Source organism: Erinaceus europaeus, chromosome 12, assembly GCF_950295315.1.
Source record: "Erinaceus europaeus chromosome 12, mEriEur2.1, whole genome shotgun sequence".
Lineage (NCBI taxonomy): Eukaryota > Metazoa > Chordata > Mammalia > Eulipotyphla > Erinaceidae > Erinaceus > Erinaceus europaeus.
The window spans coordinates 74,696,780-74,719,856 of record NC_080173.1 but is presented as its reverse complement, the minus strand read 5'-3'; the positions used below and the strand labels follow the sequence as shown (position 1 = coordinate 74,719,856).

Sequence of the window (23,077 nt, the reverse complement as noted above, 5' to 3'; positions counted from 1 at the left end):
TGCTTTAGGGTTCCTTTGTTGTTCTTCTTCTAGGTCTTTAAGATGTGCAATCAGGCTGTTTATTTGTGCCTTTTCTTGTTTCCTAATGTGTGCTTGTATAGCTATGAACTTCCCTCTTAGGACTGCTTTAGCTGTGTCCCAAATATTTTGATAGCTTGTGTCGTCATTTTCATTGAACTCTCGAAACATTTTGATATCTTCCTTGATTTTCTCTTTGACCCAGAAGTTGTTAAGAAGTGTACTGTTGAGCTTCCACATTTTGGCACTGTTACTAATCTTTTGTTGATTGTTAAGTGTTAGTTTAATTCCACTGTGGTCTGAGAAGATGCTTGGGATGATTTCAGTGCTCTTGAATAGGCTGATGCTGTCTTTGTGGCCTAACATATGGTCTATCCTTGAGAATGATCCATGTGGATTTGAGTAAAATGTGTATTCCAGTTTCTTGGGATGAATGACTCTGAAAATGTCCAATAGTTCTAGTTTATCTATCTCTTCATTTAGCTCCCTTATGTCTTTACTGATTTTCTTCCTGGATGATCTGTCAAGTTGAGATAGTGGGGTGTTGAAGTCCCCTACTATGATTGTGTTACTGTTGATATATTGCTGTAGCTCTTTCAGTAGAAGTTTGATGTATTTAGATGGCTTCTCATTGGGTGCATAGATATTAATAATTGTTAAGTCCTCTTGATTGACTGATCCTCTGAGCATTAAGTAGTGTCCATTCCTATCTTTTTTAATCTTATCTATTTCAAAGTCTATCATGTCAGATATGAGAATAGCTGTTCCTGCCCTTTTTTGTGGGCCATTGGCTTGAATGATAGTTTTCCATCCTTTCACTTTAAGTCTGTGTTTGTCTTGTTGCGTTAGGTGAGTTTCCTGTAGACAACATATTGTTGGGTTGTGTTTTCTGACCCATCTTCCTACTCTGTGTCTTTTTATAGGTGAATTCAGGCCATTCACATTTATTGATATCAAAGATTGAAGATATTTTAACGCCATTCTTGTAGAGTTTTAGAGTGTTTTGATATATGTTCTATTTGTGGTGGTCTGGTTGTTTATAGGAAACCTTTCAGAACTTCTTTCAAAGCAGGCTTGGTGATGGTTGCTTCCTTCAACTGTTGCTTGTCTGAGAAGGTTTTGATGCTTCCATCTAGTCTGAATGACAGTCTAGCAGGATATAGTATTCTTGGCTGAAAGCCTTTCTCATTGAGCACTCGATAGATATCTTGCCATTCTCTTCTGGCCTGTAGTGTTTGTATGGAGAAGTCTGCTGCTAATCTTATGGGTTTTCCTTTGTAGGTGACTCTTTGTTTTTCTCTTGCAGCCTTGAGGATCCTTTCTTTATCCTTATTCCTTTCCAATCTAAGTATGACATGTCTTGGTGTCTTTAGGTCTGGGTTAATTCTGTTTGGGACCCTCTGGGCTTCTTGAATCTTTATGTCTTTGGTGTTGTCTAGACTAGAGAAATTTTCAGCTATTATGGCCTGGAGAACGCTTTCTTCCTCCCCTTCTCTTTCTTCCTCTGGTAAGCCAATAATGCGTATATTGTTTCTTTTGAAGTCATCCCATAGGACTCTGTTGTTGTTTTCAGCATCTCTTAATCTCTTTTTGAGATCTCTTACTTCTTTTTTTGTTGTCTCTAATTCATCCTCAGTCTTGCTAATTCTGTCTTCACCCTCATTGATTCTATTCTCTCTGCCCTCTACTGCTTTCTGGAGTTCATCTATTTTGTTGCCCTGCTCTGATACTGTTTTAGCTTGTTCAGCTAGTTGCCTTCTTAGCTCAGCAATTTCAGCTTTCAGCTCTCTAATAACCATGAGATAATTAGAATTTTCTTCCATATTCTCATTTGTTGTTCCTGCAGTTCTGATTACTATTTTTTCAAATTCTTTACTCACTCCTGTTATTATTTCCTTAGCTAATGTTTGGATGTTGAACTCGTTGTTTTGTGCTTCGCCCTCTGGAGGACTTTTAGCTGGACTCTTGTCCTGGTTCGAGTCTCCATTATTTTTTCTTGTTGTTTTAACCATTTTATATAAGTTAACAGTTTTTTCAATCCCTGAGTTGGAGTTCAGTGGTGTAAAAGCCTTTTTTTTTTTTTCCCCTGTAGGCTATGGTAGCCTGAGGGCTTTTAAACTATCAATAGGCTTCTTGGCTTAATCAATGACTCCTGACCAAGAGATAAAGCAGGGTGTGGCAGAGATAATCCAGTGGTTATGCAAAGAGACTTTTACAGCCCTTCAGCTATGCCACCGAGGTATAGGTCTTCTCCTGAGTTTCCCGGTTAGATCTCTGTGCCCTGGTGTCCCTCCCTGTTGTTGCTCCAGATTCTGAGGGTAGTAGCAATGGAGACTCAGAGTTGTACTTGTTGAGTCTCTGGGGAGTCCTTTCCTCCCTTCAGCTGTCCCCTTGTTGGTGGAGCAGACTGGAGGTGGTGTCTCCACTGACAAACTGTCGAACTGTTAGCAGTCACTTAATCTCTCCTTAGGCCCCTCTCTCCTCTCTGTCACCAGCCATGCGTGTTTGTACTCACGGGTGATTTACTGGGTTTCTGTGGTCATTCTAGTCCTGTCTTGTTTCGGTCCGGGTGGTCTCCTTTGGTATTCCTAGTTGATCCGGGAGAGGAGAGGAAAGGAGAGAAAGCGATCTGCTGCTCGTAGCTCCGCCTCCGGAAGTCGAATCCCTTGTTTTTATTTTTTAAATATTTATTTTATTTATTTATTCCCTTTTGTTGCCCTTGTTGTTTTTTATTTATTGTTGTAGTTATTGTTGTTGTCGTTGTTGGATAGGACAGAGAGAAATGGAGAGAGGAGGGGAAGACAGAGAGGAGGAAAGACAGACACCTGCAGACCTGCTTCACCGCCTGTGAAGCAACTCCCCTGCAGGTGGGGAGCCGTGATTCGAACTGGGATCCTTATGCCCGTCCTTGTGCTTTGCGCCACCTGCGCTTAACCCGCTGCGCTACAGCCCGACTCCCCTTTGATATCTTTTTTCTGCCTTCTTTCCTTTTGTCATAGAATTTGAACTGGATCCTGCTGTTTTGTTGTCTTTTGCTAATACCTATACCCCTCTTTCAACAGTTAATCCTTAGAATTAACAGCTACCATAGCGATATAGAAATCATCATTATAGACAAATGTACACAGATACATGGTAGAGGAAAAAAGCAGTCTGTCACCATTTACCTTGGTTCAGTAGATGATGTCAATTTAAGATTTGCCTTTCAGTTTCCTCAAGAAAAAAATAGCGTTTTTCACACTAACACTTTCCCTCTCTGTTTTTCTCAGGATGAACTAGCTCGAGTTCTAGTGACTCTATTTGATTCTCGGCATTTACTGTACCAGTTGCTCTGGAACATGTTTTCTAAGGAAGTAGAGTTGACAGACTCCATGCAGACTCTTTTTCGAGGCAACAGTTTAGCCAGTAAAATAATGACTTTCTGTTTCAAGGTTTGTATAATAATAAATAATGATTCTGTTTAGAACATATAGAGCAAAATGTCTTTAGTGTAGAATAAATGAAACGAGTATAATATAATCCTCTTGTGCATTTCTTTAGGTATATGGTGCTACCTACCTACAAAAGCTTCTGGATCCATTGTTACGTATTGTGATCACATCTTCTGATTGGCAACATGTTAGCTTTGAAGTAGATCCTACCAGGTTTGTCAGTGTCTCATCTATAACTGCTCTTTTTTTTTTTTTTTGTAATTGGGAAGCTAATGGTTTACAGTACTGTTGTTGGCACATGGGTACAATTTCTCATCTTGCCATGATAGGCATTGGTATGGCAATCTCACCCCAAACCTAGATCCTTCTTCATCTTCATGTATCAGAATCTTCATGTACCAGTCCCACAAAACTCCCAGCCCCAACCCCTCTCCCTGTCCTTTCCCAGAGTCCTTTGATTCAGTGTCCTACACTACATTGGTCTAAGTTTACTTTGTGTTTGCCCTTTCTATTCTTGTTTCTTAAATTCTGTCCCAGTGAATGAGATCATCCCATATTCATCCTTTTCTTTCTGGCTGATCTTACTTAACATAATTCCAAGATAGAGTGAAGAAGTTGACTTTGTATTTCTTTTTTTTTTAATTGGGGGCATTAATAGTTCACAGTTGACAGTAAAATACAGTAGTTGGTACATATATAACATTTCTTAGTTTTCCACATAACACTTTAACGCCCCACCTTTTCTGCCATCATGTTCCAGGATCTGATCACCACCCCCACCCCAGAGTGTTTTTATTTTTACCACTCTAGTCCAAGTTCTCCTTTGTGTTTGTTTCAACTTCTTGTCTTTTGAGTGGCAAATCCCATATTCATCTTTCTTTTTCTAGCTTATCTCATTTAACATGATTCGTTCAAGCTCCATACAAGACGAAGTGAAGAAGGTGAATTCATCATTTTTAATGGCTGAGTAAAAAATATATATGATCTCACAACTTCCTTAACTACCTTGTACACGTGGATTGCATCCAAATTTGGGCTAATACAAATTGCGCTACTATGAACATAGGTGTACATAGGTCTCCACACTTGGTCTTAGCCAGAAGGCTGGGAAGCAGTTGTGTTCATAGATCTCTTTGGATGGTGTGTTTGTTTCCTTAGGATATATCTCCAGGAGAGGGATTGTCAGGTAATAGTGTAGGTCATTTCTAGCCTTCTAAAGAGTTCTGCAGACTGCTCTCCACAAGGTTTGGACCTTTCTTTTCTTTATTATTATTATTTAAAAATTTTTATTATCTTTATATATTGGATAGAAGCAGCCAGAAACTGAGAGCAATGGGTTAGTAGAGAGAGAGAGAGAGACACCTGCAGCCCTGCTTCACCACTCTCAAAGCTTTCCCCCTGCAGATGGGGACTGGCAACCTGAACCTGGGTCCTTGCGCATTGTAACATGTGCGCTCAACCAGGTGCGCCACCACCCAACCCCTATTATTATTATTATTATTTTTTGATAGGACTGAGAATTTAAGAGGGAAGGGGGATAGAGGAGAGAGATAGAGAGACACCTGCAGCACTGCCTCATTGCTCGTGAAGCTCTCTCCCTTAATGTAAGAACCAGGGGTTTGAACCTTGGTCCTTGGGTTTGGTAACACAAGTACTTAACTAGGTGCACCACCGCCTGGCCCTGGGGTTGAACCAATTTACATTCCCACCAGCAGTGTAAAAGTATTCCTTTACCTCCACAACTTCTCCAACATTTGTTGTTGTCCTTTCCTATTGTAAGACATTTTCATAGGAGTGACGTGGTATATCTCATTGTCGTCTTTATTTGCATTTCTCTGATAATCAGTGACTTAGAACATTTTTTTCATCTGTTTGTTGGCCTTTTGGATCTCTCTCTCTCTCTCTCCCTCCCACCCCCCCTCCCTCTAGGGTTATTGCTGGGACTCAGGCTGGCACTACGAATCCACTGCTCCTGGTGGCCATTTTTTATTGGATAGGACAAAGAAATTGAGAGGGTAGGGGGAGATACAGGGAGAGAAAGATAGACACCTGCAGACCAGCTTGACTGCTAGTAAACTGACCTCCCTGCAGATGGGGAGGCGGGGACTGGAACCTGGATCCTTGTGCAGTTCTTGCACTTCTGTACTATGCACTGAACCCAGTGTGCGCTTAACCCAATGTGCTACTGCCCGGTCCCTGGATCTCTTCTTAGGTGAATAATCTGTCCACATCCTCTCCCCACTTTTATTTATTTATTTATTATGATTTTTTAATATTTATTTTTCCCTTTTTGTTGCCCTTATTTTTTTTCTCTTTTTTAAATTTCTTTATTGGGGAATTAATGTTTTACATTCAACAGTAAATACAATAGTTTGTACATGCATAACATTCCCCAGTTTCCCATATAACAATACAACCCCCACTAGGTCCTCTATCATCCTTCTTGGACCTGTATACTCTCCTCCCACCCACCCCCACACCAGATATTTTTTGTTTTTTTATTGTTGTTGTAGTTATTGTTGTTGATGTTATCATTGTTACATAGGACAGAGAGAAATGGAGAGAGGAGGGTAAGACAGAGGGGGAGAGAAAGATAGACACCTGAAGACCTGCTTCACTGCTTGTGAAGCGACTCCCCTGCAGGTGGGGGAGCCGGGGGCTTGAACCAGGATCTTCATGCAGGTCCTTGCACTTTGAGCCACGTGCACTTAACCTGCTGAGCTACCATCCGACTCCCCTCTCCCCACTTTTAGATGAGGTTGTTTGTTTGTTTCTTTGTTGCTGAGTTTGGTGAGTTCTTTGTGTGTACTAATGTGCCAGTAACTGTACTTTAAATCATTAAACCTTTAACCCTTAATGTTCCCCTTTCCCCTACCCCCACCCCCACCCCCAAATAAAGATTGGAAACAAGTTCTGGCAAAGGGTGCCGAAAAAAAGGGAATCTGGTACACAGTTGGTGGGAATGCAAACTAGTGCAGCCCCTGTGGAAACCCATATGGCAAGTCCTTTAAAGAACAAGATGGACATGACCCAGGAGTTGGCATATTAGTTAGAGCTCTGGACTTACATGCATGAGGTCCTGAGTTTTACCCCTTTTATAGCATGTGCCAGAAAGACTACCTCTCAAGTTAACAAATAAGTAAATCTTAAATTTAAAAAATGGAAATGTCTTAAACAATCCTGCAGTATCACTTCTAATTATTTATTCAATTGGCATGAAAGCACTAATTCAAGAGGCTATATCCACTCCCATATTCATTTGTGAGTAGTCTGTTTTCAAAGCCTTTGCTATTTTTCTTGAGAAATCATGGAGCACTAAAGTCAGGTTTTATTTTCTGTTATGAGAATGATAATATCTATATTGCCAGATTTTTTGCTAAGACAAATGCTTCTAAAACATTTAGAATAGTATACAAATGCATATATGTTCAAATTTAATACTATTTGGTGTCTTTGAATTTGATTACTGTATAGCTTTTCTATATAATGAAAGGAAGCCAAATTGGAATCATAGCAACTGAGTATTTTCTCTCTTTTTTTTATTATTTATTTTCCTTTTGTTGCCCTTGTTGTCTTTTTATTCTTGTTGTAGTTATTGTTGTTATTGATGTCATCGTTGTTAGATAGGACAGAGAGAAATGGAGAGAGGAGGGGAAGACAGAGAAGGTGAGAGAAAGCTGGATACTTGTAGACCTGCTTCACTGCCTGTGGAGTGACTCCCCAGCATGTGGGGAACCTGGGGCTCGAACTGGGGTCCTTACGCCAGTCTTTACGCTTTGAGCCACGTGCGCTTAACCCACTCTATTTTCTCTCTTTTTTAAAAGACTTTAATTTACTTTGGATAGAGACAGAAATGAAGAGGGGAGGGAGAGGGCTGACAGGGGCGGGGGAGATGAGAGAGAGACTTGAAACACTGTTTTACTACTTGTGGAGGTTTTCCCCTGTAGGTCCGGGGCTCGAACATTGGTCTTTGTGCACTATTAACATGTGCACTCAATCAAGTGTGCCACCACCAGCCCAGCGAGTATTTTCTAACAGGTGAAACCCTTTAGTGGAACTGGAAAAATATATTTGTATCTGCTTTCTTTTTTTTATTTTTAATTTTATTATGTTTATAGAGACAGCCAGAAATCGAGAGGGAAGAGGGAGATAGGGAGAGAGACACCTGGAGCTCTGCTTCACCACTCACAAATCTTTCCCCCTGCAGGTGGGGACGGGACTTGAACCCAGGTCCTTGTGCATTGTAACGTGTGTTCAATCAGGTGCGCCACCACCTGCCTGAGCATTCACTTTTCTTCTTTTCCTTTTTTTTTTTTTTTTTTTGCCTCCCGGGTTATTGCTGGGGCTGGGTGCCTGCACTACTTCTGGAGGCAGTTTTTTCCCTTTTGTTGTCCTTGTTGTTTATCAGTGCTGCTGCTATTGTTGTTGTTATTGCTGTCGTTGTTGGATAGGACAGAGAGAAATCAGGAGAAGACGGGAGAGAGAAAGATAGACACCTGCAGACCTGCTTCACCACCCGTGAAGCAACTCCCCTGCAGGTGGCGAGCCAGGGGCTCGAACTGGGATCCTTAAGCCGATCCTTGTGCTTCACGCTATGTGAGCTTAATCTGCTGCACTACCACCTGGCCCCTGAGCGTTCACTTTTCTGTACACAAAATGCTTGGAGGAATAAACAGAAAATTTCTAATGGTGTTTCTTTCTTTCAGGATGCAGTCATGTTAGTGATATGGTTATAGAAGAGAAGATGTTTGAGAAGGGGACTTTTTGGGAATGACTTTATAATTTAAAATATTAGATCCCTATTAATGCGCTATTTATCAATGTTTTTCTATAGGGACAAAAATAAAATGGTTATTCTTAAACTTGTCCATATTCTTCTGTTGAGTTCTAATGTTCTCTATACTTCTTACTTGAAATGGGAGTGACTTCTTTATTATTTATTCTGGAAATATACATTAAGTATACACAGTGTAGTGAGTCTGTGTTTTTTAATCAAATTCAAAAAACACTTTTGCATATTTTGTCTTTTTATGTTGACTAAACTACTCTGTCTACTAAAAAAGATTCCACTGTTTCTGAAATATACAGAACTAGTACTGAAAATATTGTCCTGTCCATGTTTGAGTTCTAGATAAGACCCTTGATTGATTAAAACAGAATGGCTTATTGACCTACATCATGCTGTCTGGATGCTAAAGCTACCAATTAGTTCTCCTTTCATAAAAGAGATATAGTGCAACGTATCGTGCACTATTCACAATAGTCAAGGTATGGAATTAATTCCCATGACTTGTCAGATGATTGGATAAAACTGTAGTATTTATGCTTAATGGAGTACAACTCAAATTTAAAAAGATGTCCTCAGGCCTTCCTGGTTCAAATGAATAGAACTGGAAAAGATTATACTAAGTGAGATTAATATGAAAGTAAAAACTAATTACCAGATGGTTTCACTCATATATGCAGTGTATACTGATACTTATGAACAGGGGAAAAAGCTTATTCTTAGACTCTGAAAACTAAGGTGATTGTCAGAGAAAATGGGGAGGGTCTTTGTGTGATGGCAGTGAAACTTTGGTGGTAGTTGTGTGAGTTGTGTTTACACACATGTGTGCACACATTTTGCTTGAATAAAGTGGTTTGCAATATTATGATATATGTGGTAAGCTACAATTAATAAGATTTCATAACATTATAGATCACTATTAATCTATAAAATTGAAGATGCCACCAACTAAAAGTAAATACCATCACTTCCATAAAACTTTTCCATATATACATGTGAACAAAGAAATGTCTGTTGATAGAAAAGGACCTAAGTTGAGTGAGAGAATGCTGTACAAAGATCTTTCAGGTGGGAGATGAGTAATAGGACTCATGTGTCAACAACTGTACTACAAACCATTGACCCCCCAGTGGAAGTGATTAAAAAAAATCTTCTGTGTCCTGTATCATCAGTGTGGCATTTAATTATAATGAATTACTTTATGGATTTTTATGTGGTGTGGGGACTTGCTCTTGTGCAGTAACAGTCTCCATTTAAATCAACCTTTTCATTCTTTGCTACTCGGGGACGGGAGGGGGAGGATATATGATGGTTCTGTTCCACCATCTGTGGAACTTTCCCAGTGTTAGCCATAGTCTTTCCAGTGTGATGCTGGTGTTCAAATCCAGACCCTCACATATGAAAGGCATGTTTTGGGGCTGAGGAGATAGCCAAAAGATTTTGATGCATGAGGCTCCAAAACTCCAGATTCAACTTCCATAAGATAAAACACAGCTGCGTAGTACTCTGATTAAAAAAATAATTTAAAAAAAGTTAAAGGTGTGTTCTCTACTGGATGACCTATCTTCTGAACCTATATCTAAAGAATCTATATATTTATGAAAGGAGAGAGATTGGAGGATCATATTGACATATGTGTAGCCAGAAATTGAACGTAGGGTCTCAAGCTTACAAGTCCAGTGCTTTACTGCTACATCATCTTTTGGGCTGCATTACCCCACATTTTATTCTTCATGTCCTCTGAGATTTCTCATGGTATTTGGCTTATAATTGACATTTCATAAATATTGGTGTGTGAATGAATTCTTAAAAATTATGCTTTCTGGGGTCGGGAGGTAGCGCAGTGGGTTAAGTGCACAAGGTGCGAAGTGCAAGTATCTGCTTAAAGACCCCAGTTTGAGTCCCTGGCTCCCCACCTGCAGGGGGGTCGCTTCACAGCTAGTGAAGCAGGTCTTTCTCTTTCCTTTTCTGTCTTCCCCTCCTCTCTCAACTTCTCTCTGTCCTATCCAAAAACGACAGCAATAGCAACAATAACAACAATAATAACTATAACAGCGATAAACCAACAAAGGCAACAAAAGGGAAAAAATAGCCTCCAGGAGCAGCAGATTTGTAGTGCAGGCACCAAGCCCCAGCAATAATCCTGGAGGCAAAAACAAAATAATAATAAAAATAAAATAAAATATAAAAAAATGTTTAGAGAACAAATAACAATACAAACCTAACACACAGGAAAAATAAAGAAATTTTAAACAGGAAAACTGGGCTGGAGGTAACTCAGCTGTTAGATCTTACCTTTGCATGCCTGAGGACTGTGGTTGATCCCCAGTGCTATCTATATATGCCAAGTTGATTCCTTGATGATCTCTCTCTCTGATAAAAACATGTCTTTCTTTAAAAACTGGGACACACATGGACTAAAAATAAAAAAAGATGATTCTTTGAACATCAAACAGAATTTTATACACACAAGTGAATATATAGCTTTGTTATAGATCAAGATTAGTGAAATAGTTACAAGTAATCTTTGTCATGTGGGAGTGAAGAGTACACAGTGAGTAGAAGATGGTGTTTTAAAGGGACACCTGAAACAGACTGCAGGATACCTACTTCTTTGTTGTCTTAAAAAGTTTTGCAGAAAATCGATAAACTTTACACATGCATTAACAACTGTATTTAGTGTAAACCATTAATCCCCCCAATTAAAAAAGAAAAAGTTGGGGGTCGGGCAGTGGCGCAGTGGGTTAAGCGCCTGTGGCGCAAAGCGCAGGGACCGGCATAAGGATCCCGGTTCGAGCCCCCGGCTCCCCACCTGCAGGGGAGTCGCTTCACAGGCGGTGAAGCAGGTCTGCAGGTGTCTATCTTTCTCTTCCCCTCTCTGTCTTCCCCTCCTCTCTCCATTTCTCTCTGTCCTATCCAACAACGAATAGCATCAACAATGGCAATAATAATAACCACAACGAGGCTACAACAAGGGCAACAAAAGGGGGAAAAAATGGCCTCCAGGAGCGGTGGATTCATGATGCAGGCACCGAGCCCAGCAGTAAACCTGGAGGAGAAAAAAAAAAAAAAGAAAAAGTTCTGTGGTCCGTGAGGTACAGTGGATAAAGCACTGGACTCTCTAGGGCGGAGGGTAGATAGCATAATGGTTATGCAAACAGACTCATGCCTGAGGCTCCAAAGTCCCAGGTTCAATCCCCCGCACCACCATAAGCCAGAGCTAAACAGTGCTCTGGTTAAAAAAAAAAAAAAAAAAAAGCACTGGACTCTCAAACATGAGGTCCTAAGTTTGATCCTCGGTAGCACATGTACCAAAGTGATGTCTGGTTCTCTCTCTCTCTCTCTCTCTCCCTCTCTCCTACTGTCTTTCTCATTAATAAATAAATAAAAATCTTTTTAAAAATAAATCCCCTTTCTTTAAAAAAAAAAAAGTTCCTACAAAGTAGGTAAGAACTGTAAAGATTTTAAGGAATTTCTTCTAGACTTGTTAATCCTTTTTTTCCCCTTGTACCACAAAACTTCTATACCCATCACAGTTCAGATTTTATCCCTATTGTATTTTTTTTAGCTGATTCCCTACATGTAGTTTATACATTTAAACCAGTCTCTTTTCCATTTTTTATGTATTCATGTTCATTTTCTGACACTGATGTTCTCTGAGTGCCATCAGCCTTATTAAACTAATCCTCTTTCTTTCTGGTTTACTGTTTGCCTTTTCCACCCTTGGAATAATATGCTCATTAATTAGTGTGCACCTATTTTTCTCCTCTTTGAAAAGGTCAAAGGCCAGTTATGGTGAACATGGCACTAAAATGCCAATAGTAAATGCTTGATAAATGTCTTTTGGATTGATTTAAGTGCCTGCATTTCCTATGTCTTATTTCTGAAATATTCCTTTTGCCTATGCCAGTTCTTTTTTGTTTTTATAATCCCCAACTCTCTTCTCCCTTTTTGTCTATGCAAATTCTATTCTTGCTTTAGAATGCACCAACTCTGCGATTCTTCTTTCCTTGTAACCTACATTAATTCCCTAATTTGTATTGTATCCATATGCCACACCACAACATGTGCTGCAGAGAATCTGGAATGATGACTTGAGTGCCTCAGGCATTTATATAATATGTAAATGGATGTAGAAATTTAAAAATACTAATTAAGAGATTGAAGACAAGCATTTATTCATCATATGTCTTAGTAAGATATTTTGCTAAATTTTAATGTGCAAACTTTCTTCAAAGAGTGCAGGGATGATGAACAGACACATTACAGGTAGTTAAGTACTGAGTTTCCTTATAACAAGTAGTTAAGTACTGTGTCCAGAGAATCAGATTATGTCAGTTGTGGAGCTCAAGAAAAGCTTTATAGATTTGGTAGCCATTGAGTAAAATTGAAACCTCATAAATTAGACATATAATTTCTGTCTCATTGATGAAAAGAAGTGATACACACGGAAATATCTTGATTAAGATCATAATAATTAAGAAGTGGTAAAGCTGAAAATCAGCCTAGTAAGTCTGTCTTTTAAAACAACTCCAAAGCTTTAGAGGTCATACTGAAAAACTGGCAATATGTGGGTAGTAATAGAATATAATAGACATCAGCAGCGCTGCTGGTATGACGTGACAAGATAGCTCTGGCCCAGTGAAAACATTGGTAGCACAGGAGTAAGACAGTAAAATTAGGAAGAAAAAGATTCAGTTAATTTGGGGCAGCCTGTATCTTAGGTACTGGTAGGAGGGACACCTAGTAGTTAAAACTATTAGAATAGGTATGAAAGGCAGCTCAAGATGTAGGAAAACCGAGTGGCCACAGTATATGAAAGAATGCCAAACTTTACTGGAAGTTATAGAACTAAAAGTTAAAAGCACAGAATTCCCTTTTTTACCTACTAGAGTGGCAAGAAAATATTATACTAAATTTGTGAGAATATAGAATATGCAGATTCCATATATACGTTTTTCAAAATTGTCTTTCTTTACATTTTTTTTTCTTTCCAATTGGGATGCCAGCAGTGTTCACACATTTCATTTGACCAGTTGACTTCTTAGAAGTCTTTTAAAGGTTGTTTATTTTGCTTTGTTGATTTTACCTTTTTTTTCTTTTTCCTTTTAGATTAGAACACTCAGAAAGCCTTGAGGAAAACCAGAGGAACCTCCTTCAGATGACTGAGAAGTTTTTCCATGCCATTATCAGTTCCTCCTCAGAATTCCCTCCTCAGCTTCGAAGTGTGTGTCACTGTTTATACCAGGTATGCTTAACGTTAGAGATTACCATGATGAATCCAAAGCTCAAGTAAGGAAAATGCTTTGTCCAAAGAGATTTAGCTGCTGATAGTGAATGGTTGATAATACTAAGCTAATTAGATAAGTAAACACTAAGAATTGTTGCTGGAGTTTTAAAAGATGTTATTTTTGAGACAGTTGTAAGCATTCTAACAGGATAATTTTAAAATAATAAACGTTCTTATAATTAAAAATGAATTTTAAATGGATGCATTAGTGCAGATTTTTTATTTTTGGGGGAGAGAGTTTACATTTTGCCTTAAATTACTGGGTTTTTGTTTGTTTTTTAACATGAGGCAAATCTACTCCTTGCTTTTTTGCATTGTGAAATACCTGATCTATGATTTTGTTTTTAAGATTTGTGTCACATTTTCCCAGGATAGACTGTTTTGTTTATTTTGTGTAAGTGCTACTTATTTACCAACTCCCTCTGCTTTAGTGTCTTTCTCTTTGCAAAGTCATCCTGAGCCATTTGTTTTAGCACAGGCCTTCAGTTGCCTAGAAACAGCAAGATCAGTGAAATCGTTTAAATAAAAGAAACATACTATTTTAGACCTTTCTGTGAATTTTCCCTCATTTCTATTTATAAAGATGTTTCTGCTGTCTCTATTAAAAACTTTCTGCCATATACATAGATGATAAAGAGTACTTAGAATTAAAACTAAATTTATCATGACTTTTTCTCTGACTTTTCAAAATAGCTCAAGGAAGGAGTCCCACATGTTTTCAGCTAGATAAATTCAAGACTAACATGCATTAAATTTTAATATGAAACCCAGTAGCTTCTCTTTAACTCGAGCATTCAAATTTTTCTTTAAATCTAATTAGATTTTTTTTCTGTTTATAAAACTCGACAAATGAATAGTATTTATTTAAAAAGCAGTGTGGGTCAATTTCTTGGTTGTCCCAGTAATAATAACTTTTCAGAGAGCAGAACAGGTAACATGATTTTGCTTTATTTTCAGAGAGCTGGCATGTAAAGTGACAGTTGTTATTTTAGAGATTCATTTATTATGATGGTGTGTGGGGCGTGTGTCAGAGCATCACTCTGGAATATGTGATGAAAACTTGGTAACTTCATGTTTGGAAGTCCAAAGCTCTAGCTACTACTCTACCACCCCAGCCATTAAAGTAGCAATGCCTTATATTTAGCTGTTAAAATGTGACTGGATACTAACTGTAATGTGAGCACTTAACCAGCTGTGCCACCACCTGGCCCCTAACTGGATATTATCTGATTGCAAGATCTAGTAGCTTTCAGTAAAAATTCTTTTTGATTGTCATCTTAAAAGAAAAAAAAAGTATATTATTATTTTTTAAGTTTTTATTTGTCTTTTTATTTTCCCTTTTGTTGCCCTTGTTTTTCATCGTTGTTATGGTTATTGTTGTTACTGATGTTGTCATTGTCGTTAGATAGGACAGAGAGAAATGGAGAGAGGAGGGGAAGACAGAGGGGGAGAGAAAGAGAGACACCTGCAGACCTGCTTTACCACCTGTGAAGCGACTCCCCTACAGGTGAGGAGCCGGGGGCTCGAACTGGGATCCTTAGACCGGTCCTTGTGCTACCTCTTGACTCCCAAAAAGTATATTATTAATGAAGTTTGAGATTGTGATTCTGATAAGGGAGAAAAGAACAGTGCTTACCACTTAATAAGTACTAGGAGATATTTAACGAAGGCATAAATTTTCTCCCACTTAGTCACCCATAAGAAAGCATTCTTGGGAGTCGGGTGGTGTGCAGCGGGTTAAGCTCACGTGGCGCAAAGCCCAAGGACTGACATAAGGATCCCGGTTTGAGCCCTCGGCTCCCCACCTGCAGGGGAGTCGCTTCACAGGTGGTGAAGCAGGTCTGCAGGTGTCTATCTTTCTCTCCCCCTCTCTGTCTTCCCCTCCTCTCTCCATTTCTCTCTGTCCTATCCAACAACGACGACAGTAATAATAATTACAACAAGAAGACAACCAGGGCAACAAAAGGGAATAAATAAATAAATTTTTTTTTTTTTTTTTTTAAAGAAAGCATTCTTGTGGCTAGGGGTAGATAGTATAATGGTTATACAAAGAGACTCTCAAGTCTGAGGTTCTGAAGTCCAAGGTTCAGTTCCATACATCACTGCAAGCCAGAACTAGAGCTATTCAGTGCTCTAGTAAAACAAACAACACCCCCCAACCCCACATTTTTGCTAGCTTTTATAGTTATAGTAAAAGAGAGATCAGTGAAATATCTCAGAAGGGTATAATTGGTAGCTTATTAAATAGTATATGATGTTCTTCTTTAAGTACTTCATAGTATTCTATCTTATCTTAATAACAGACTAGAATTCTATTAAGATTCTAACATAATTATTTAAGAATATTGTCTTAAAATGTTGGAAAAACCTCTTGTTGGAATGTAAAGTACTGTGGAGAAAGGTCATTTATAAATAAAAGTGGGCAGGGGGTAGATAGCATAATGGTTATACAAAGAGACTCATGCCTGAGGCTCCAAAGTTCCAGGTTCAATCCTCCACACACCACACACACACACACACACACACAAACACACACACACACACACACACACACACACACACACACTAAATAAAAGTTTTGGGCTGGGGAGACAGCATAATGGTTATGCAAAAGCCTTTCAAGCTGAGGCTCTGAGGTCCCAGGTTCAATCCCCAGCACCATATTAAGTCAGAACTGAGCAGTGTTCTGGTTAAAAAATATAAATAAAGTTTTGGTTCCACAACTCCCAGTGGATTCTTCCTTCCTTCCTTATGGCTCCTGCATTGCCGCCCCTAGGGAAATTTTAGAAAGTTAAATGAATATACTGCTAGTTGGTCAACTTCTCTTGGAACATTAGCTCTTTCTACCTGAGTTCTTATTGTTGGCCATTAATCCTTTCTTGAATCATGCTTTAAGTAGCTTTCTTTCTTATTTACCTCCTTATTTCTTGGTCTGGGTTAAGAGTATATAGGAATAAACAACAGTGAACATGTGTCAGATTTAGAATTAAGGCATTTAAAAAAAATACTTCTAATTTTCCTCCTAAGAATTTTAGAATAATGAGAAAATAACTTCCAGGATGGCTATTCCCTTAAGTTACTGTGAGAGAATTCTAATAGCTATCTAATAGTTATGATCCTAAATAATGTATTTTCTCAGTAACATCTGCAGAAGTAGTTTACAAAAAAAAATGAAAGCTATAAGTGGTAGTTACACACTATAATTAAAAAAGGTATCTAAAACTGCATTATTATGATTTTTTTTCTACACCTGCTTTCATAAGTAGCCTAAAATAAAGCTGTGTCTTCTTATTTATACTGCTGTCTTCCAATGCCTAAAATGATATTTATTGATAGCAATTATGGGCACAATAACTACTCGAATGGATGGATGGATGGATGGATGGATGGATGGATGGATGGATGGATGAATGGACAACCATTGAACTAATTTTATGCTCAAGATATTATGGGTTATGGTATTGGATGCACAGACTTCCTAGAATAAAATTCCATGTATGGTGAATTAAAGAATCTGCTTAAAATTAAAAAAAAAATTGTCCTCATCTAGTCTAATCAGCACTGATTTAAGTTGAAAATAATTCTTTGGCCTAGAAGGACCTCTGAGAGATGAAACCAATATATCTTTGTGGGTTTGGTATTTTTTTCATAGTTTTCTCTGATAAATGATCAAAGATGTGAAAATTTTTAAACAGGCTTACAGTTTTAGTCTATAATTTTCTTTGCAGTTTCTTCACATTAATACCAATTAATGCTTATTTCTAGTTGAGCTGATAACACTCTTTTCCAAATATTACAGAGCTTTTAACCCCCTCTGATAAAAACTTGTCAGGAAGTAGCCTGCAAATAAACAAAAAATATACACTATATATATATACACACATATATATATATATGCATGCAATTTTAGGATTTTAAGAGATTTAAAATTCAGAATCTCTAAATTGAATTTTCTATGTAGTCATTTAATTATTTTTTTTCCTAACTGGTGGGATCTTAATATCAGATACTGAAAAAAAACAAACTTGAAGTCAATTGAAGGATACACAGAGAAGTATCATATCCAGCAAAAAATATAGTAGACACATAGAAGTGGTTTCAGTGTGTGTTCTACTTATTCTGAATACTTCACAGAAACTTTATCAAAAGCTAGGAATGAACTGAAATATAAATAATAAATATATTCAAATTCACTTTTGGAGAATTTTTTCCTGTAATTTATAGCCAGAAATAGTAGATATGATTGCTTCAACATTTCTTTCCATTTAGTGCTTTGGCTTAAAAATTAAAATCCATAAATAAAATTCATCCCTCAAAATTCAGTTGATTTCTAATTTTTTGTTGATTCCATTTGTGTTACATTTATCATATAATTTTATGTACAAGCCAACATTGTTTTTGTTGCTGTATGTAGTTGGTGCTGTGACTTGTTTGTGCTCATCTCTGTTCTGTAGGCAACTTGCCACTCCCTACTGAATAAAGCTACAGTAAAAGAAAAAAAGGAAAACAAAAAATCAGTAAGTTTGGAGAACTTTTTATTAGCTGTTTCTTTCAAAGCAAAACAAAAAATCTTTTGCTGTTTGTTAAGAACATCTTCACTTCAGCCTATTTGACCTTCACTATAAAATCATTCTACTAATTCTGGCACAAAATAGCTTTCATTTCAATTAACCCTGGAATTAAGTTACATTGAAACATTCTCTGTGTTCCTTTGGTTTGATTTACCCCAAAAGCATTTGGGGACTTTCGTTGTTTTGGATATCCTTGGTCTGATTTTATTTGGTTATTTTTTAAAATTACAAATTAATGCAAAAGGAACTTAATTTCAAGGCCATAGGAAATGCTGACTTCGTTCTTGCTTCTAGGTATGCAGGTAATGTGAGTGATTTCTCTTCCTAGACTAGAATGTTTTTCTTAATTTTGAGAAGTATATGAAGGGAAAGCAATACATTCTAACTAGAGCTTACCTAAAAGTTGCTAATTTTTACTTTTTAATATTTTTTAAATTGCCACCAGGGTTATGGCTGGGGCTTGGTGCCAGCACTATGAGTCCACCACTCCTGGTGGCCAAAATTTCTTTTTTTATTCTTTCTTTGTTATTTGATAGGACAGAGAGATTTGAGAGAAGAGGAAGTAGAGAGGGAGAGGGAGAGAGAGAAAGACATATGCAGACCTGCTTCCTTGCTTGTGAAGTGTCCACCTTGCAGGTGGGGGCTTAAACACAGGTCCTTGCACATGATAATTTGTGCACTCAGCTTGGTGCGCCGTGCCATGCCTCCCCACCCTTAACCCCTCACCTCATAGTTTTAAGATAGTTTGAGTGAGTGTTTGGTTAGTTGTACTTATATTATAAAAAATTCTAGTGGTGATTTTTTTTTTTTTACCTTAGGGGAAAAATCATTTAAACTATTGAGACTGAGAACATATCAGTAGTTCCTTTGAAATGAAGGAAAACTCTGTGGAGAAATATCTCATTTTGCAAACATGATTTGAAATATACTGATTGCTTTTATTAATTCACTTAAATTTAAAATGAAAATTGTGGTAGCTGATTTTCTTAAATTTTCTTTATTGGGGCTATGATTTTTTAGAAAAATTTTAGTGAGTGAATATAATATGCATCCATTATAAATTTGTTATTATCTGTTAGTATAACTTAATCTTATCAGATTGAATACTATCTTTGTTTGAACAACCTAAATGATTTTAGAGAAGAATGCAAATAAAACCTTGAGGAATTATGCAGGTAGTATACTTACTTAAAGGGTATACTACAGAATGTAGTAGTATCCATCTGGTTTCATCTTTCATTCCTTGTCTTTATGTAAATCTTCTATATATACAGTAAATTTGTTTGAAATTCAGAATTAAATTAAAAACTTTTTGTTCATTCAAAATTTTCTTTTTTTAATGTTAAGTAAATTTGGCCAGCCATGAGTGAGTGGATTGGATGAGCTTGCATAGTGAATAAATCTTTCTAATGCTTTAGCCTTCTAATTCTCAGTATATATGTGGATCTAACATACACCATCACTGTTGAAATTAATTTACTGTGTCTAACATTGTTTAATGTCATGCTAATACCATTTGTACTGTTTCACATAGATTAAAATTCAGGCGCTCCCTGTTTCTCTTGAGAATGTTTTCTAGCCTTGCTGACATAGCTTTATTAAAACTTTGTCTAAAATTGTTTTTCTCTGCTAGCATTATTTTCAAATTTATTTTTCGAGTTTCCTAGTAACATGTTAAGCTTTAGATATATTTCTCAGAACATTCCAAGGTATGAAGATAGTATAGTTATTATAACTTTAAATTAATGGCCTTTTGTTTTTTAAAACAAGATTAACTTGGAGGTGTATCTACCATGGCTTGGAATATATAAAACACAGAGAGTACATTCTGATTTCTGGTATATGATAAATAATTCTGTGTAGCTATTAGATAATTTTGTTTATGTTCTAACATATAATGTAAAGTTGTGTCTCCTTTGGAAGTTAATTGTCTAAGTCAGGGAGCATTTGCATTAATCAAACCTGGGAAGTAATCTTGCTAATGTGCAGTTTATGACTACATTGATTTGTAGTTTACAGTTCATCTTTTACCAAGGAGACATTTGACTAATAACTGATTTTAGCTTAAAGACTTGACCTTTTATGCTGAATGACTTCAGAATTCAAATTGGGCTTTTATGGATTAAAAAAGTGGTTGAATATCTGTTTATAATGAGGTGAAATTATATTGATATTAATTGGTGGTGAAAGAAAAATATTTTTTTATGAATCGATTCATGATACCAGCTACATGCCAACTTTATTGATATAGATTATATTTGATCAGATTTTAGTTCCAAAAATAGTAAGATACATAATGATATAATACGTGAAATAGTGTTTTTCTATGGTACAAATACTGGATTATGTTCAATTTTTGATTGTTAGGGTTTCAGCACTCTGGGCAGATTTTTTCAGATAGAGCAAGAAAGAGAGACACCACCAGACAGAAGTTTCTTTGCTGTATTTTACTTTTTACTCTTTAATATATGTTGGTAGGACAGAGAAATTGAGATGGGAGAGGAGATACGGAGAAAGAGGGGCACACGAAGCACTGCTTCACTGCTTTGAAAGAAATTATATTTATTTAGTCTCCCTTTTGTTGCCCTTATTTATTTTATTTTTATTATTGGATAGAGACAGAGGGAAATTGAGGGGGAAGGGGAGATACAGAGGGGAAGAGACAAAGAGACACTTGCAGCCCTCCTTTCCCCTGCAGGTGGGAACCAAGGGCTTGAACCTGGGTCCTTGTACACTGTAATATGTGTACTTAACCAGGTGTGTCACCGCCTGTCCCCCTGCCCTTGTTTTTTTATTATTATTGTTGTAGTTATTACTGATGTCATTGTTGTTAGGACAGAGAGAAATAAGAGAGAGGAGGGGAAGACAGAGAGGGGGAGAGAAAGACACCTACAGACCTGCTTCACGGCCTGTGAAATGACTCCCCTTCAGGTGGGGAGCCAAGGCTTGAACTGGGGTCCTTAGGCCAGTCCTTGCACTTCGCGCCACATGCGCTTAACCCACAGCGCTATTGCCCGACTCCCTGCTTCATTACTTCTAAAGCTGACTCCCTGTAGGTGGGGACCAAGGACTTGAACCTGGGTTCATGTGTATGTATGATAATAAATGTACTCAGCCACCATTGCCTGGCCCTTTACACAGAAGTTTTGCAAGTGCTTTGAGGGCCAGGCTTACACCTGGGTCAGACAAGGCAGATATGCACTCCAAAGTGAGCTATCTCGACAGCTCTGGATACTGAGTTTTGACATGAACTAGTATATTACCTGCCACAACCATTTTTTGGAGGTGGAATGGGGTAACTGCAGTGTTTTACAAGACAGTTGTCTCTTGAGTAAGTTTCTTATATCCTCACAATAGGTATCTGCATGCCATACACCTACCATTAACAGGTATCTTTCACCATCATGCACTGGCTCGCCAATGCCTTCTCAACTTCCTCCCACCCCTACCCCTTTTAGAATACTTTCCTCTGCTATAGTACACCATAGCTAGTTTTTTATGTGATATTTTCCTTTTCTCTTTCTTTCTTTCTTTCTTTCTTTCTTTCTCTCTTCCTTTCTTTTTTTCTTTCTTTTGTTTCACCTAAAAATGAGGCCATCTGGTATTTTTTAAGGTGTGGAAGATAGGCATAGAAACTTTTTGTTTCATAATACTGTCCCTTTGGGAAATAATTCAAGATGTTCATTAAATCTTGAGACTGATTAATACTAAATATAAATCAACTATTGATATGAGTCATAGACTTTCACAGCTTTCTGCTCCATCTCAAAAATAAATACTTGAAAAAAAATGTATGAAAGTAACTGTTTCTTATTTATTTATTTATTCCCTTTTGTTCCCCTTACTTCATTGTTGTAATTATTGTTGTTGTTATTGATGTTGTCATTGTTGGATAGGACAGAAAGAAATGGAGAGAAGAGGGAAGACAGAGAGAGGGAGAGAAAGATAGACACCTTCAGACCTGCTTCACCGCTTGTGAATCACTCCCCTGCAAGTGGGAAGCCAAGGGCTCGAACCAGGATCCTTATGCCGGTCCTTGCACTTTGTGCCACATGCGTTTAACCCGCTGTGCTACTGCTCGACTCCTGGAAGTAACTGTTTCTTTGCAAACCAAATTATGGTTTCTTAAGGGGCCTGGTGGTGGCGCACCTGGTTGAGTGCATGTTACAGTTCAGGTTTGAGCCCTTGTGGGGGAAAGCTTCACAAGTGGTAAAGCAGTGCTACAGATGTCTCTGTCTCCTTCTCTATCTCCCCCTTCCTCTCAATTTCTGGCTGTCTCTATCAAATAAATAAAGATTAAAAAAGAATTTAAAAAATTATGTTTTTTTAAATAATTTCTTTTTTAAAGTTAACTAATTTTTTGTTTTTTAAACCAGAGCAATGCTCAGCTCTGGTTTATGGTGGTTTGGGGGCTTGCACTGGGGCTTTGGTGCCTCAGTCTTTTCTCATAAGCATTATGCTATCTATCCCTACCCCAAATTATGGTGTTTTTTTATTGAAAACTATAGTTTTTCAAAAAATTTAAGATTTTAATGGATTTTAAATGAAATTTTGTTTATTTTTAAAAAGAGATTTATTAGTGGAAATTGGTTGGGATCAGAACTCTGTATGTGTGATGCCAGAGACTGGACTTGGGACTCCATGCTTGAGTCCAAAACTTTACTGTGCTACTTTCTAGGCTGCAGTGTTTTTTTTCTTGCTTTCTTTTTCTCTCCTTTTTCCCTTTTATTTTGTCTTCACTTGAGCTTCACCATTCTAGTGAGATCAAATGAGAATATAACACTGAAGCTTGCTCCAGTAAGTAATACTGTCATGAAGTATAACTGGAGACTAAACCCTGCTGGTGTAATGGGACGTCGATACTGACCCATTTTTGGATCTTTTATACAGATGTCTTTTGGTTCCAAATTAGATTCTCAAGGAATAAAACTAAACAGGAACAACAGCCATTGAGTATTATGAAATGAAATTATAGCTCACT

At 37.6% G+C, this 23,077-nt stretch overlaps 1 protein-coding gene across 5 annotated transcripts in view; it reads left to right on the top strand.

Annotated features, from left to right (window-relative positions):
* The window catches only part of NF1 (neurofibromin 1), a 317,563-nt gene that overhangs the window by 150,152 nt on the left and 144,334 nt on the right, over positions 1-23,077 (top strand). For 3 of the 5 annotated variants that reach the window (XM_007530810.3, XM_060203994.1, XM_060203993.1), the window contains 4 exons: positions 3,288-3,449; positions 3,559-3,662; positions 13,348-13,483; positions 17,980-18,042. In XM_007530810.3, coding sequence (XP_007530872.2) covers positions 3,288-3,449; positions 3,559-3,662; positions 13,348-13,483; positions 17,980-18,042 — 465 coding nt within the window. The remainder of the gene's footprint in view (positions 1-3,287; positions 3,450-3,558; positions 3,663-13,347; positions 13,484-17,979; positions 18,043-23,077) is intronic. The other 2 variants (XM_007530811.3, XM_060203995.1) reach the window with 1 other exon arrangement.